General features: G+C 43.7%; 1 protein-coding gene across 1 annotated transcript; it reads right to left on the bottom strand.

Moving 5' to 3' along the window:
* Positions 1 to 10371: 10371 nt before the first annotated feature.
* On the bottom strand, positions 10372 to 15712 carry LOC105495878 (MAGE family member A10). Its single transcript, XM_011765767.2, has 4 exons — positions 15665 to 15712; positions 14080 to 14178; positions 12967 to 13040; positions 10372 to 12891 (listed from the first exon to the last, which is right to left on the bottom strand). Exon 4 carries the CDS (start codon positions 12824 to 12826, stop codon positions 11714 to 11716), a length of 1113 nt encoding a protein of 370 aa, XP_011764069.1. The 5' UTR covers positions 12827 to 12891; positions 12967 to 13040; positions 14080 to 14178; positions 15665 to 15712; the 3' UTR covers positions 10372 to 11713.
* Between the last annotated feature and the right edge of the window lie 48 nt (positions 15713 to 15760).

Here is a 15760-nt window from a genome sequence, read left to right as displayed (position 1 = left end):
ATTGCAAATGGCATATTTTCTATTATTTGTTCTAATTAAGTATTACTTTTGCATGTCAAACATTTTGATTTTGCTATGGTAATCTGTTACACACCTCTTTCTGAAAGCCCATTCACCTGAATATTCCACTTGCCTATTCCTTTGAATTTTCAAGACTGATACTGGTATCATCACTAAACATTATGTATTTTTCCAATATTCACACAGCTTATTTATTTTAATACTTATAGCTCTGCCTTTGTGTCTCAATGATGATTTAAAACACAGAGATAATAGCCTACATCTACTTCTTGTTCCTGACATTAATAATTCTTTGAACGTTTCACATTTGTTTGCTGTTGATTTTAGGAAATAGAAGTTATCTTTCAATATAGGTTAACTAAATATTTTTACCACGAACTCATAGAATTTCTTTCAAAAGCTTTTTCTGTACCAATTGACACAATCGAATTTTTTTCTACTCTAGTTTGTATGTAAAGAATTACAATGAAACTTTTTTTCCTAATGTGGAATCATATTCTCTTTCCTTGGGCAGAGCCTGTATGTTCATTTAATATTATACTAATTTACACATGATATTTGCTGCTATGCAACAGAGCTTGCTTGATGTGTTTTTTATATCAGGGGTGGGAGGTGGTCCTCATCTGTTTTTTGAATCCAAGAGGGCTTGTCTGAGAGAACGAAATGAACAATTGTCTATATTTTGTGTGCGTTGGAAGAGCTGAGATAAGATGGTGGTTGGTTTCCCCTGACCATTTAGTAGAATCGGCCTCCAAAACTGACTAATATGGAACGTTTGAGGGTAGCTTGAGCTTTGAATAGTTTAAGCTTGTATAGTTTCAGTTTGTATAGTTTAACTAAGGTTTTCTTTTTGGATCAGTTTGGTGACTTATTTATTTGTTTCAACAAAGTGATCAGTTTCACTTATGATTTAACTTTTAGTGGAGTGATATTTATGATAAAAATGTTTTATTAGGGAAAGCCTCACACATATAGATTAATAGAGAGACTAATATAGTGAACCCAGTGTATCTGACACTCAGCATCAATAACCTTAACTACATGGCAAAGCTGTTTCCAGTTAGACACTCACCTACCTGCATCTAAGCTGCTGGAGTAACGTGGAGCAAATCTAAGACATCATACGATTTCATCTCTAAATAATTCAATATGATATTTTTAAAAGATAGGGACTTTGTATTAAACAAAAACCTAATATTATTTTCATTTCTAAAAAAAATGATTATCAAATGTTCAACTGTTTTACACACTTATCTGGTAGACTTATACTTTATAAAAATTGTGTTTCTTTGTGTGAGTACCCAAATATAGTATTATATAGTGATTTTTTGGTCATACCCCTTAAGTCTTCCATTCATCTGTAGGTCCGCTCCACATGACCTGTTTTCTTGCCACTGTTTTCTTATTGTTGGAAAGAAACAGATCTTGTGTTCTTTCCAGTTTTCCATAGTCTGGATTTGGCTGAATACAACACTGTGATGTCCTTTATCATATTCTTCAGCCCTCCATTTCTAGGACTACAAGATGCTCTAGGCTTATTGGGTTTATGCTCTGCCCCAGTCCTAAACTAAGCCATTTCTCCAGAGATCTGTTTCCTTTTAATGGGAAATGGTTCTAGAAATTTACATCTCGGTGCTACGTGTGCTCATTGCTACTTTCACTTTTGGTGTTGAATTTACAAACTTTTTACCAAACTTAAAGTTATGTAAATTTTCTCTTGTTTTCTTTTAGAAGTTGTATAACTTTTGCATTTTGCATTAGGTCTATGATGTAGTTTGAATTAATCTTTGTGAAATACCTAAAGATTTGTCTAGGTTATTATTATTATTGTTTGTGTATAGATGTCCAATTTTTCATGCAACTTTTGTTGGAATGACTATACTTTCAGCATATTGCTTTGTTATAAATCACCTGAATATATGTGTGCAGGTCTATTTCTGGGCTATATTCTGTTTTTTAATGTATGTTTTTTTATCCATTCACCAAAAGAAATACATCTTGGATGCTTGTAGTTTTGGTGATTATGAAACAAGCTATTGTACACATTCACATACAAATTTTTATGTAAGCATAAGTTTTCAAATCAGTTGGGTAAATACCTAGGAGTAGGATTGCTGAATCTTATCGTAAGACTATGCTCAGTTTTTTAAAGAAAATTCCAAACTGTCTTCCAAAGTGGCTGCACCATTTTGCATTTCCACCATCAGTGAATGAGAGTTTCTGTTGCTCCACATCTTCACTAGCAATTAGTCTTTTTTTTAATTTTAGACATTCTAATAGGTGTATGGTGGTTTCAGATTTTAGTACACAATTCTCTAATGACAAAGGACGTCCAGGACTTTTACCATGCTTATTTCTCTATATATCTTCTTTGGTGTAGTGTCTGTACAGATCTTCAACTATTTTCGTTTATTTTCTATTGTTGAGTTTTAAGAAGTCGTGTATATTGTAGAGACAAGTTCTTCATCACATATATGTACTACAGATGTTTTCTACTAGTCTGTAGCTTCTGTTTTTATTCTGTTAACTCTGTCTTTGACAATATTCTGTTATTAAGATTTTTATTTTAATAACGTCCAACTTGGCTAATTTTTCCTTCATTGATGATACTTTTGGTGCTGAATTTTAAAACTCATCATCAAACTCAAATTTATGTAGATTTTATCTTATGCTTTCTTATAGAAGTTGTATGGTTTTTGCATTTTGCATTAGATCTATGATGTATTTTGAGTTGATTTTTGTGAAATTTGTCAGGATATGTCTAGGTTATTATTATTATTATTATTTGTGTCTAGATGTCCAATTGTTCAGGCACCACTTGTTGGAAAAAACTATACTTTTACCAGTATTGCCTTTGTTGCAGTTCACCTGACTATATATGTGCCAGTCTGCTTCTGAACTCTATTCTGTTTTATTAATCTATGTGTTTATTCTTTGCTAATGGTTATGTCCTCTATCGAATTCATATTTTGAAGCCCTCAGCCCCAGGGTGTCTCTATTTGGAGATGGAACCTCTAAGAAAGTAATTAATATTAAAAGAAGTCATAAGGGTGGGGCCTCGATTCCACAGGATTAGTGTGGTTACAAGAATGGACACAAGAAAGCACTCTTGTGCTTGCATGAGTGCTCTCTCTCTCTCTCTCTCTCTCTCTCCCTCCCTCCCCCCCGCCTTTCTCCCTCTCTCTATGCACATATACAGATGAAAGGACAAGAATGAACTTAATGAGAACGGGCCATCTACAAGCTGGGAATAATAAACCCACCCCTCCAGTCCTTTATCTGTGACTTTTAGTCTCCAAAACTGTGAAAAAAAATAGTTTCTGTTGCTTCAGCTAAATAATCCATGCCATTTTGTTATGGAAGCCAAAGCTGACTAAGACATAATCCCAGGTTGTAAAACTTTTCTTCTGCTTTCTCCTAGAAAAAAAGTATTTTTGACATTTAGGGCTACGATTCATTTTGAGTTACATTTTTGTATGGGGCAAGGTATGTGCAATGGTTAGTTTTATGTGTCAACTTTTCTAGGCTATAGTACTCAGTTGTGTGGTCAAACACTAGCCTCGCTGTTGCTGTGAAGGTATTTTGTACATGTGATCAACATTTACAATCAGTTGATTTTAAGTAAAGCATTTTATCTCCATAATGTGGGTGCGCCTCATCCAATCAGTTGAAGGTCTTAAAAGACCGAGGTTTCCTGGAGAAGGAATTCTACCACAAGATTGGAACATCAAAACGCTGCATCGGTTTCTAGCCTGCTGGCCTGTCCTGCAGATTTTGAATTATCAGACCTCAGTCACCTGAGACAATTCCTTAAAATATCTTTCTTTCTCTCTCTCCCTTGATTGATAGATTCGATAGATAGATAGATAGATGGATAGATAGATAGATAGATAGATAGATAGATAGATAGATAGATAGATAGATAGAGTGTGGACTGCAATTTAGTTTTGCATATGGATATCCAATTGTTTCAGATCAAATGGTCGAATACACTATCATTTCTCTCCTCTAATCTTCATTTGCATCTTTATCAATAATTAGTTGTCTATATATGCATATATATGTGGATCCATTCCTGGACTTTATTCTCTTCCATTGATACACTGCTATAATTATGACAATTCCACATTATACTGATCATTGTTAGTTTATAAGCCTTGAAATGAAGTAGGGTAACTCCCCCGACTTTGTTCTATTTTTTAAAGTTTTCTTGGCTATTCTAGGGCCTTTACACTTCTATATGAATGTTAGAGTCAGCCTCTCAATTTATGTTTAAACAATTCTGGAATTTTGATTTTTATTGCATTGAATCTATCAAAAACTTTGAGGGCAAGTGACATCTTAATATTCAGTCTTTTGACTCATGAATAAAGTTTATGTCTCTGCTTACTTAGATCCTCATTAAATTTATCTCCCTAATGTTTTATAGTTTTCCATTGATCGATCTGATACATCTTCTGTCATATTTATCCACTTAATATTTATTGTCTAATGCTATTTTAAATTGCGTTGGTTTTGTCTCAATTGCCAGTTGCTCACTGCTAGTATAAAACCACAAGTATAATGATCTATATCTAGCGACATTGCTAAACTCTTATTAGTTGTAGAAGCTTTTTTTAGATAGATAGAATTGTCTCTATATACTCTTATTTTCTGCAGATAAAGACAGTTTTATTTGTCCCTTTCCAATATGAAGGCCTTTAAAAAAAAACCTATTACACTGGACAGAACCTCAGGCACATTGTTCAACTATTCTCAACACTGCCCTGTTCCATGAACTCGTCAGTCTTAGGTTTTAGTTTCCTACATGCAAATATCCTGCATAATTTCTGGCATGAAAATCTGCCTCATTCACTCTACACTGTTAAAATCCATGCCTGGGTACTACATCTACTGAGATGAGCATGACCCCACAGTTGAAAGAAGACACATAAGATATCCAGTGGAACAAGCGTGTTCACTGGAGTTTGACAGCTTGAACGCCGTGATTTCAGACTGGGGAAAACTGAAACCCCAGGAGACTTCTAAAGATACTTTTCCATCGGTAATATGGAAAAGTTCCTTGGTAGTATGCAAGTGAGTGGTCCTCAAGATGCATAAGAGAAATTTTTAGGAGGGAAGTAGGATGATTCACATCTACACATATATTTAAACACAGTCAGATTACCTTGGAGAGATTTCTGGTAAGACATACAAAAACTAGATAATGGTGGGAGAACACAGAAGGAAGCACTGAAATGAGGTGACTTTGGGAAAAGGCTTAGAGGAATTACTCTCTCCCTGCCATGTGACCCACCCAAGTTGAACATGGGAGGAAAGGAGCACCGCTACTCAGTTTGGGAAAGTTCTTTAGGAGTGCTAAAGAAATGTCCCCTTTTTCTTCAATCAGAGCATCCTGGCTTTGTCATCAGACTCCCCTCTTCCCTCTCCCCATGCCCCTTCCCCTCTCCCACCCATGACAATGTCCTTGTGGTGCTTTGTGATGTCTAAGCCTCTCACCCCTCAGAGCCACCATTGGCTGGGCAGTGGCTTGCTGATCCATCAAAGCTCATGGATATGGCCTATTGTCACTGTGGAAGGGAGCGTATATATAAGGAGGCCAGGAGGTGTGGAGTAGACGATTGAGTGACACTGACATGGTGAAGATGACCAGGAAACCACAAATCTCCAGCCCAGGTGTCAAAGAACAACCACCTGACAACCCCAAAGAGGAAAGGAACAGGAAGGCCCCCTGTCAAACTAGGTCTAAGTCCTATCAATGTGAGAGAAGCTCCTCTTGGTTTTCCCCTTGACTGCTCCCTCCCAAGACTCCTACCTGTCCTCGCCTGGCACACCCCCACCCCAGCCTGTACCCCTTCTCCTGAAGCCCCTGTTCCCACCCCTCCTTCATCCTCTTCCCCAAAAGCAGTCCCCTTCTGTGATCTCCATGTTGTCCTTTCAGGTTCCTAAGACCACCAGGAAGGGAAAAGGAAACCTTTTCAGGAATTCCAGGAAAACAAACAAAAAACAAAAAACCTCCCTGGGCAACCAGTAATTTCAGGGCAAGACCAGAGAACTCGGATTTACCTGAAAAGTTTCCAGAGGTCTAACCCCAAATAAATAGCCAACAGGGTCTACAGTACATTTTACACCCCACAGGGTACACCCCATGGTGATCAAAATAAAAAGAACCTGTTGTAAAATGATGTGTGTGTGTGTGTGTGTGTGTGTGTGTGTGTGTGTGTGTGTTCTAGGATGGTGGGGAGGGAGGAAGGAGGGAAGAGGTGGGAGTTTGGGAAGGGAGGAAGGTGGGATCCTCTTCAATTCCTTTAAATTCAACTTGCTCTTCTTTCTTTAGTTTCCTAGAGTGGAAGTTTTGGTTATTGATTTTAGATTTTATTTTCTAATATAAATATTTAAAATATGCTATACATTTTCCCCAAGGACTACTTTAGCTGAATCCCTCTAATTTTTGTACTTATATTTTTATTTTCATTCAACTTAATGTATATTCTAAAATTCTCCTAAGACTCCCTCTTTGATCCATAGGTTATTTAGGAGCATATTTTAAAATTTACAATATTTGAGCATTTTTCAGTTATCTTTGTATTTGATTTTGAGCTTAACTACCTTATGATCTTCAAGAAGCGTCTTCAAGAATATGCTTTTTATTATTTCTAATATTTTCAATTTGTAAGATTTGTTTTATGGCCCAGAATACCATCTATCTTGGTAAATATTTTATGCACACTTGAGAGGAATGTTTATTCTGCTATAATTGGATGCAATCTTTATTTGTTTGTTTGTTTAAAATTTTAATCAGGTAATCTATCGTTCCTTGTTTCGTGCTTACTTTTTCTCTGAAATACTGAGAAACAATTCAGAGAGTTTTGACAAATACATAGTCCCATGAAACTATAACCACAGTGAAGGTGCAAAATATATTCATTATCCCCAAAAGTTTCTTCCTGTGCTTTTGCAGTAAAACCGTTCCTTCAGTAGAAGTGACTTGAGGTGAGCAGAAGTAAGCATCTGCCAACCATGAGGACTTTCCCTATTAACAAAGGCAGGTGGGCACAGAAAGTGGCAGTTGCTTTCACACACAGGCAGCATCGAGGAAGAAAATCAGATCAATAGTGTCATAGAAGGCCAGCTTGCTGACCTGGTCATAGGCTGTCCCTCCCTTTCTCGTGCAAGGCCTGCCCCCAAGTATGGCTCTACTTTCCTGGCCTCCTTAACTCAGATGAGTGACTCATACCACCTCACCATCTCCCCTACATCCCCCACAGACTGGATTAAGGGCCTTGTCACATTGTTTTGTTACCTCATATTTCCTCAGCATGTATTCAATAAATTTGCTGGATGAATGAATGAATGAATGAATGAATGAATGACTGTATGAATGAAATTATCAGGCATGGGAATTCGCTGATTCAAAGTGTGGAACCGGCCCCTGTGTGGGCCTTCTGCCTTCATAAAGAAACCCACAGTTCCCTTACCTCTGCTCACTTCAGTTCAGAATTCTTGTGGAAAATACCATGACAGGGTCACTGCAGATGACTTCTCCTCAGGCCCAAACAGTGTCTTGGAGGTGAGGATGCTCCCAGCAGGACAGTGCATGATGCTTTTTGCATTGGACCCCACATGTTCTGTCAGTTTAACAATGAAGGCTGCAATCTCCACAGGGTTTCCATCCAACTTGCCCATGTCCACACCTTTGGCCAGCCCTCTACCCCAGACAGTGTCTGGTGGCAACACGGGCCAGTGATTACACCCCAAGACACCTGTCCCCTTGTGTGCCAAGAGCTCAGAAGACACAGGAGGCCATATGAGTCAGGGATACCAGCTGGATTATTTTCAAGGCATGTCCACACAAACCCTTCATCTGCAGAGTCTGAGCTGATTAGTCCCAGGGCACTCTTCCTCCAATTTCCCCTCCATGCAGCCCCACTACCACCTTCCACTGATCATTGGCATTCCTGGTGAGTCTCAGCTGTTGATCATCAGTCAGCAACCCACACACATAGCCCAACCTCTATGGAGAGTCCCCAGGGGATAATTCACCAGCCCCAGTAGGCATAAAGACAGGTCCCAGCCCTGGGATGCTGGCAAGGGTGCACAGGGCCACTGGAGTTGTCAAGAGAAGTAGCTCGCCCAGAATGATGCAGGAAGCCAGCCATATTCTTCCTGACAGAGGGAGGGGAATCTTGAAAGAGCATAAGGTGTCCAGCATGCCGCTAATGCATTCAGCCAACAGTCCTGCCCATTAAGATCACAGAGCCACATCCTGTTGACGATGATGGTGTCCAGATTTCCCAAGTCTATCCCTGTTTGTTGCCCTGTCCTCCTTCGCCACTTCCCACTTCTCTCCCTCAGGTCTCTGCCCCCACAGGGCTGAAATCTGGATTCAGAGCTGAGTGGCAGCCTGCCTGGGGCTCTGTGGACTTGATTTCACATGTGGTCTCTCTCATGGACTCTGGTAATTGCTCTTCCCTGCATCCTCCTAATGCCCCTTGCCAGCCGAGGATGTCCTGTCTGCTCTCCTTCCCTGGCTCCTGACCAAATCCTTTGAAAGCAGAGGAGAAGTTGAATGGCCCTTTCAACGTAAATTTCTACATAAATTTGGCTTTGGGCACTGATATTTAGACATCCGCTATAAGAGAGATTTCCCGGAATGGGGCAGAACACTCAGAGTACTTCTGCAGGGTGTAGGCACGCTCCGTGTCACAGGGAGAACAGGCGATTCTGGGCTTCTCTACTGTGTTCTGGGCACAGCCTTTAGCAGAGACCACAGTGACAAGCTATGCAGCAGGCCAGGTTCCAGATTTTCACAGGAGGGAACACTGGGGACAACCAGGGAAAGGGTGCTGTAATGTGGGGAAGTGCTGGCTCTGAACAGAAGTGCCAGCTCCTGGGTAGAGTCAGCTCTCAAGGAACCCTGGGGATTGACACAGGAGGTCCCTGGATTAATAAGGTCCACAGGCCGCCCTGAAATGGTGTTTGATTCTCATTGTCACTTTCTCTAGGCCTACTACTGATACTTTGGACTCAGAGTTCCTATTTTTGTCACCTGAAAGATATAGTACAGTGCTGAGAAGAGAAATGAAGTATTATTCAGGAGGTCGGCCTCAAGCTGGGAGGAGTGGGAACAGCATGGGATCTACAGAAATTCAGACCAGCAGTCTGGTTTCAGCCCTGTTACTTACTAGCCATGTGATTCTGGGAAATGCCCAAGCCCTGTGAGCCTTGGGTTCTTTATCTGTGAAGCAGGTGTGATAAGCCCTGTCCAATAGGACTAACTGGAGTATGAACAATATAAGTGAAGCACCTGGCTTAGGGCCTGGCATATTTAGAAGTTTAATGAATGGCAGATGGCTGTTATTTCTAATATTATTTGACCTCAAATCCCACCACAGTCTACTCAGCATTTTTTGTTGTCATTATTATCCAGTACATCTCAGAATATGCAGCTCAATGGGACATGGAATCCCAAATCAGTCACAAATGTTGCTTCATAAATAAAACTCTGTAAATTTTCCCTCTTAAGAGGATGTATTTTCAAAATTTCATGTGCAGGAGTTTCTCCCTGCTGGATGCTGCTCAAAGCTCATGGAATATGAGTCAAGTATCAACTCCTTCCCTCTCTCCAAGGTTCTTTTCCATCCAAATCATGATTTTCATTCATTTCGTCACCAAATTCTAGCCCTTGCTTAGTGTTGTACAAATTACATAAAAAATGACCCAATTAAAATGTTTCTCTAATGGAGTCAGCTAACTTCTAGGCATCAATTCATAGGCTTATTTATTATGAGATCCTTATCTCTCAGGAGACCCTTGCATAAGATGAGCATCTATCACCTAGTTATTGTGCTATGTTCAACTGCACTGAGACAAGAGTGCAGAACACCTTCCATTCCTGCCCCAGGTGGACTCTTCTCTGTTCATCCACCACCCAAAAGGAACTGCTCAGAGCAGTTTTACATCCCAGGATTTTCTCTCTCAACTATGTGAGGCTCTGACCCTGGCACCACCCAGCTTCTTTGGATTCATCTTCACCAGAAGGAACTGCAGTTTCTCAAAGCCCCAAAAGTCCTGGCTCAGGAGATGTATGTGACCACTGTCACCTACAGCCCAATATTCTCATCCCTGTCTTACTTTTCCTCTAGGTCTTAGAGGATATCTCACCACCTTATTACTTGACTGCAGCCCCTAGACTCTACCACCCTATGGGTAAAGGTGGTTCTGACTTAACATTTCCACTACTGACCCAGGGCCTTCCAAAGACCAGATGCTCAGTGGATGTTTGGGGAAAAAAATGAACCAGTGAGCAAAGGTTTCATTTATTACAGTTTAATTTCGACTTAACAAAGATCCAGGGATATAACTTCTAAGTTTGCAGGACGATAAAATAAAAATAATAAACAAATAAAAATACTAACACTTAACATTATTTTCTCTATTTTACTAGTTTTTATATGTCCAAGAAAATTACTATTCTAGTTCCATGTTATTTTATTACAGATTACAAATAAGATCGAAGGGTTCCCAATTTGTTTTACAGAATAGCAAAACTCTTTCTTAAACTGGATAAACAGAAATAAATGTGTGACCTTAGATTCTGAAGCTCATAAACTCTCTAGTAAAAGTAACAACATTTTAAAATACCAAGAAGAGGCTGGGTGCAGTGGCTTACACCTGTTATCCCAGCATTTTGGGAGGCTGAGGCGGGCGAATTACCTGAGGTCAGGAGTTCGAGACCAGCCTGGCCAACATGGTGAAACCTCATCTCTACTAAAAAATACAAAAAGTAGCCAGGTATGGTGGCACGCACCTGTAATCCCAGCTACTCAGGAGACTGAGGCAGGAGAATCGCTTGAACCCAGGACCCAGGAGGCGGAAGTTGCAGTGAGCTTAGACTGCCCGGGCACTCCTGCCGGGGCAATAGAGTGAGACTCTGTTAAAAAAAAAAAAAAAAAAGAAAAAAAAGAAGAAGGAGAAGGAGAGAGAAGAGAGAAGAGAGAAGAGAGAAGAGAAGAGAAGAGAAGAGAAGAGAAGAGAAGAGAAGAGAAGAGAAGAGAAGGGAAGGGAAGAGAGAAGAGAAGGAGGAAGAGGAAGCGGAAGAAGAAGAAATACCAAGAAGAAAAGAAAAGAAGTTCTCAAGTTATCCAAAGAGAACAGTAAGACAAAGATGTTATGCACTGTATTTTCCTCAGCCTCAGCCTGGCCCTCCACTACATACTTCATTGATTTCTCTTGTCATTTGTTTTCGTAAATTAAAAAAAACAAAAACAAAAAACTGACATGCAATTGTAGATATTTATGAGGTAAAATTTGATGTTCTGATTCATGTATATGTAGTATAATGATCAAATCAGGTAGTGTATCCATCACCTCATGCGTTTATCACTTCTTTGTGGTGACAATATTGAAAAGCCTTCCTTTTAGCTATTTTGTAATATACAATATCTTAATGTTAACTATAGTCATCCTACTGCGCAACAGAACACTAGAATTTATTCCTCCTGTTTAAATGTAATTTTCCATGTTGGCTAACTGCTTCCAAGCCCCTCTTCTCCTTCCTCTCCCCAATCTCTGGTAACTACTGTTCTACTCTCTACTTCCACGATATCAACTTTTTTTTTTTATTCCACATGAGTGAGATCATGTGGTATTTGACGTGCCTTTTAAAACACAGTGAAGAATCTGTCTTACTTTATTCAGGGTAGGAGAAGCTGCCTGTAGTACTAGAACTTGCACTGGCCATGGCAGTAGTATCATCTGCGGTGGCAATTCTAGCCTGGGCTCTCTCTTCCTCATCTTTCAAAGCCTCCTCATACCACAGTGGGAAGGATCTGGGATCACTCCCATTTACCTTGGCCAAAAATTTCAGGAGACTCATCTTCCTAATTTCAGCATGGGCCCTTGGACCCCACAGGAACTCATACCGTGCAGGATCACTGCCAGGCACCTGCCGGTATTCCAGGTAGTTTTCCTGCACCCAATCTTGGGTGAGCAGCTTCCTGGGCTCCCCATAAATGAAGTGCTCCATCCCATCATACAGTCCCATCATATTCAGTGCTTCCCAGATGACCTCCTCAGGGGTGCAGTAGCCCTCTATGAAGATTATGCTTAGGATAAGTATGAGAATGCCAGTCTTGGGCATGCTCTGGACATCACTCAGCATCCCATCATAGGTGAGGCCCAGGGAGGTGACAAGGACAAAGGAGTGGCCAGTGGGGTCCAATTCCTTTACATCAATGCCAAAGACCAGCAGCATGCACTCGGAGGCTTCACTGAACACCACGGGGAAGTGTTCTTCATAATTTTTTATGACACTCTCCAGTATTTCTGCCTTTGTGATCGGCTCCTTCGTTTGATACTTGGAGAGCAGGAACTCCACCAAATCAGTCACCTTTTCATCTATCTCACTTCTGGGTAAAGACTCATTGTCTGGCAGGACCTGTAGGATGCTTGGACTCTCCTCCTTTTGGCTGCCGAAGCCCTCATCAGATTGGTCTAATGGAAGGGAGGCAATGACTGAGGGAGAGGAGCAGGCTATCTGAGCACTCTGGGGAGGATTTGGTGTCCCTTCATCAGCAGAAACCTCTTCTGGGGTGCTTGGTATTAGAGGATAGCAGGAGGAGGAGGAGGAGGAAGAGGAGGAGGAGGGAAAAGAGGATGGAAAAGAGGAGCTGGTGGAAGTGGATGATGAAGCATCCTCCTCCACAGCTGGGGGAGCCTGTGCACCCTCGAGGCCCTGTGTCTCACTTTGGGATTGAAGGTCTTCTTCAGGCATGCAGCGCTGACGCTTTGGAGCTCGAGGCATGATGACTCTGATCAGGGTAGCAGGTGGGAGAGTGGGCAGGAGTTGAGCGATGGGGACCCACAGGCCTGGGGAGAGAGGGAGGGTGTAAGTGGCCACAGCTGAGAACCACACTCTGGAGGTTCTAACAAAGGCCAACTTACAGGTCTTCTCTTTCAGTGCTGCTCTGTGGTGTCCCACAGCTCTTGACCTCTTGGTCTCCCTGTCCCCTGATAACCTGAGGAAGGAAGTGAGAGATGGCTCCCTCAGGATGCAGCCAGCAGAGGCCAAGGCTCCAGGACTGACAGTAGGGTAGCTGGAGTTGATGCAGTGGGGTCCACTTTGTCCTGGAGCAGGTGGGGCCCTTGGTACACATTCAGGGCATGCACCTCACCTTGACTCCTGGCACTGTCTGGGCCCTCTCTGCTCTGTGACCTGAAAACACCGCCTTAGACCAAGGCCTCACCTCACAGTCTCTGGAGCTCCTGGAAGAGGAACTGAGGGACCCTCAGAGTTCAGGCTGCAAGCACAGCCCCAGCCTCCCAGTGTTGTCAGGAGGGTGGGCTGGACTCTGTGAGTTCCGCACTACTCTGGGGTGGGTAGTCCCCTCTGTGCTCACACAGGGGCTCTCACCTTTCTCCTGGAGAAGCCTGGACCCTGCCCCTTTGCTGGTCTAAGAAACTCTCAGATCAAAAGTTTACATCCTAATACAAAATAGAAGACATGAGGGGACCCACATCTGGTCACAACTGCGGAGGTCCTCCCAGAAAAGACAGCAAAAGGTGGCCATATTCAGCTGGGTCCATGTGTCCTGGGGTTAGGAGCCTGCTTGGTCTTCATCTTGATGCCTGATAGGACCTGGGACCCTCCCTTTGTGGACCTGAGGCCACTTCCTTAAACCAAGGCCCTATCTCCAGGAGACATGGAAAGAGGAAGTGAGGGGAGTCCATCTACCCACAGTTCCCTGTGAATTCCCGTGGCTGACGGAGGGGCAGGGTGGGGCTGAGTCCTGTGCATTTGGAGAATGGTGTCCCCTCAGTACTCACCTTGACTCCTGGCAGGGTCTGGGACCCTCCCTCTGCTGACCCGAATGCAGCTCCCTTAGACCAACACCTCCCCCTCCCAGAGACCAGTGATCCTTGTATAAGACAGGGTGCCTCAGCAGACTGCCCTGACTAGGTTCTCCAGAGTGACAGTAGGGTCATGGCAGATTTCTGTGGGGCCCCTATCTGTGTTATGGGCTGGGGATATCCTCAAATTTCCCTCAGGTTCCTTACCTGGACTCTTGTCAGATCCTGCGACTCACTGTGTCTGTAGAAAAGAGGGGCTCCCTGTGTTGACTTCAGTCACCCTCTGAGAGCAAGGTTCTCACCTCCCTGAGATTCCAAAACAAAAATAAGAAGGAGCCACATCCTGTCACCCCTGTGGGGTGTCCAGGGCGGATATCTCCCCTTTACACCAAGACTCCATTTCCCTGAGGGTTCCTCAACTTCCTGCCTGTGGCAAAATTGAGCTTGCCACTTAGTGTCAATCCTGATCAGGTCCCCTCAGAGCTAAGAATAGGGGACAGCCAGACTCTGTGGCATCCCTTCTTTCTGGGCTGCAGGTACCTCCAGTCCTCACTAAGGGGCACACCTTGGGTCCTGCAGATTCTGGAACTCCTCCTTCTGTTGACCAAGTGTGGAACCTTGTGATAACTTCTCAGCAACCCTCAGACCAAGGTCCTCATCACCCTGAGACCCGGGAGGCAGAAATGGAGGAGGGGCACCACACGTTGACACCTGCATGGGATTCCCAAAGCTGACAGAAGGAGGAGATTTGGCGGGGGGGAGGGGAGAGGGGAGGGGGACGGGATGGAGACTTTCTTTATTTGGGTGTCCTCCCAAATAAATTCAGATTTACTCCCGACAGGGCCCAGCCCTTTCCCTCCTGCTGAACCGTGTATGAGTCTTGTACGCCAAGGCTACCATCTCCCTGGGATCCCCGGTGAGAAAGTGGGGGCCACTTCCCTTCCTCAGAGTCCTGCCTGAGGTTCCAGAGCTGATAGGAGGGACAGATTTCCTAGTTCTGAGATGCGGGGATCTGCTGAGTCCTCCCTCAGGGCTCTGGGACTCCTCCCTCTGATGACCTGAGGCTTCATTCCTCAGACTGTAGCCCTCTCCTCATTGACACCCCAAAGGCACAGCAAAGACACATCACATGGGCCACCGTGCTTGAAACCGCCCAGGGCTGAGGTCCCCACTGATCTGGACTCCAAGGTCCCTTGAGTCCTCTCTCTTCTTCCTCCCCTTGGCTCTTGGCAGGGTTGCTCTCCTCTACCCCGCCCCCCCGCCGCTGACCTGAGTCACCATCCCTTGGATTCCTGAGGCCAAGTGAGGAGGCATCTCAGTCTGAGACAGGGGTGGGGTGGGCACCCTGTCCTGGGATCCCTTCATGACTCCCTCATTTCCCAGCAGGGTCTGGGCCCACCCTCTGCTCCCCTGAAGCCACATTCTTGGTACCAATATCCCTTTCCCTCCGTCAGCCCCAGATACCGACGTCAGAATTTGCATTCCTGGTCGCCATGACCGGGGCTTCCCAGGGCTGATATCAGGGGCAGAGCCCTCTCTAAGCGTCCTGACTTTGATGCTGGCAGAACCTAGGGGTGGCTCCCAGCCCTGCCCTGGTCACACCAAGCTCTGACTCCCAGAGTCCCCTGCGGCTTAAGCGGCGAGAGAGAGTGGGGGCGGGGGTGGGGAGTGACAACCCAGCCTGAGAAGTCTGCCCTCAGGTGGTCCAGAGCTCGCAGCAGAGGCGGCGCTGAATTATTTAGGGCTTTCTCTCTGGGTTGGGGGCGTCCTCAGTCCTCCCTCAGCCTCTCACCTTGCCTCCTCACAGAGCCCGGGCCCGCTCTCTTCAGCCGATCTCAAGCCTGTCCCTCAGAACGAGAACCTCGCTTCTCTCTGATCCCTGAGGCGT

This window comes from Macaca nemestrina, chromosome X (genome assembly GCF_043159975.1).
Source record: "Macaca nemestrina isolate mMacNem1 chromosome X, mMacNem.hap1, whole genome shotgun sequence".
NCBI lineage: Eukaryota > Metazoa > Chordata > Mammalia > Primates > Cercopithecidae > Macaca > Macaca nemestrina.
This window is presented reverse-complemented; position numbering and strand designations above follow the sequence as displayed.

Excerpts from the sequence above, each read along its gene's own strand:
- LOC105495878 (XM_011765767.2), bottom strand. The coding sequence starts at position 12,826 with ATGCCTCGAGCTCCAAAGCGTCAGCGCTGCATGCCTGAAGAAGACCTT.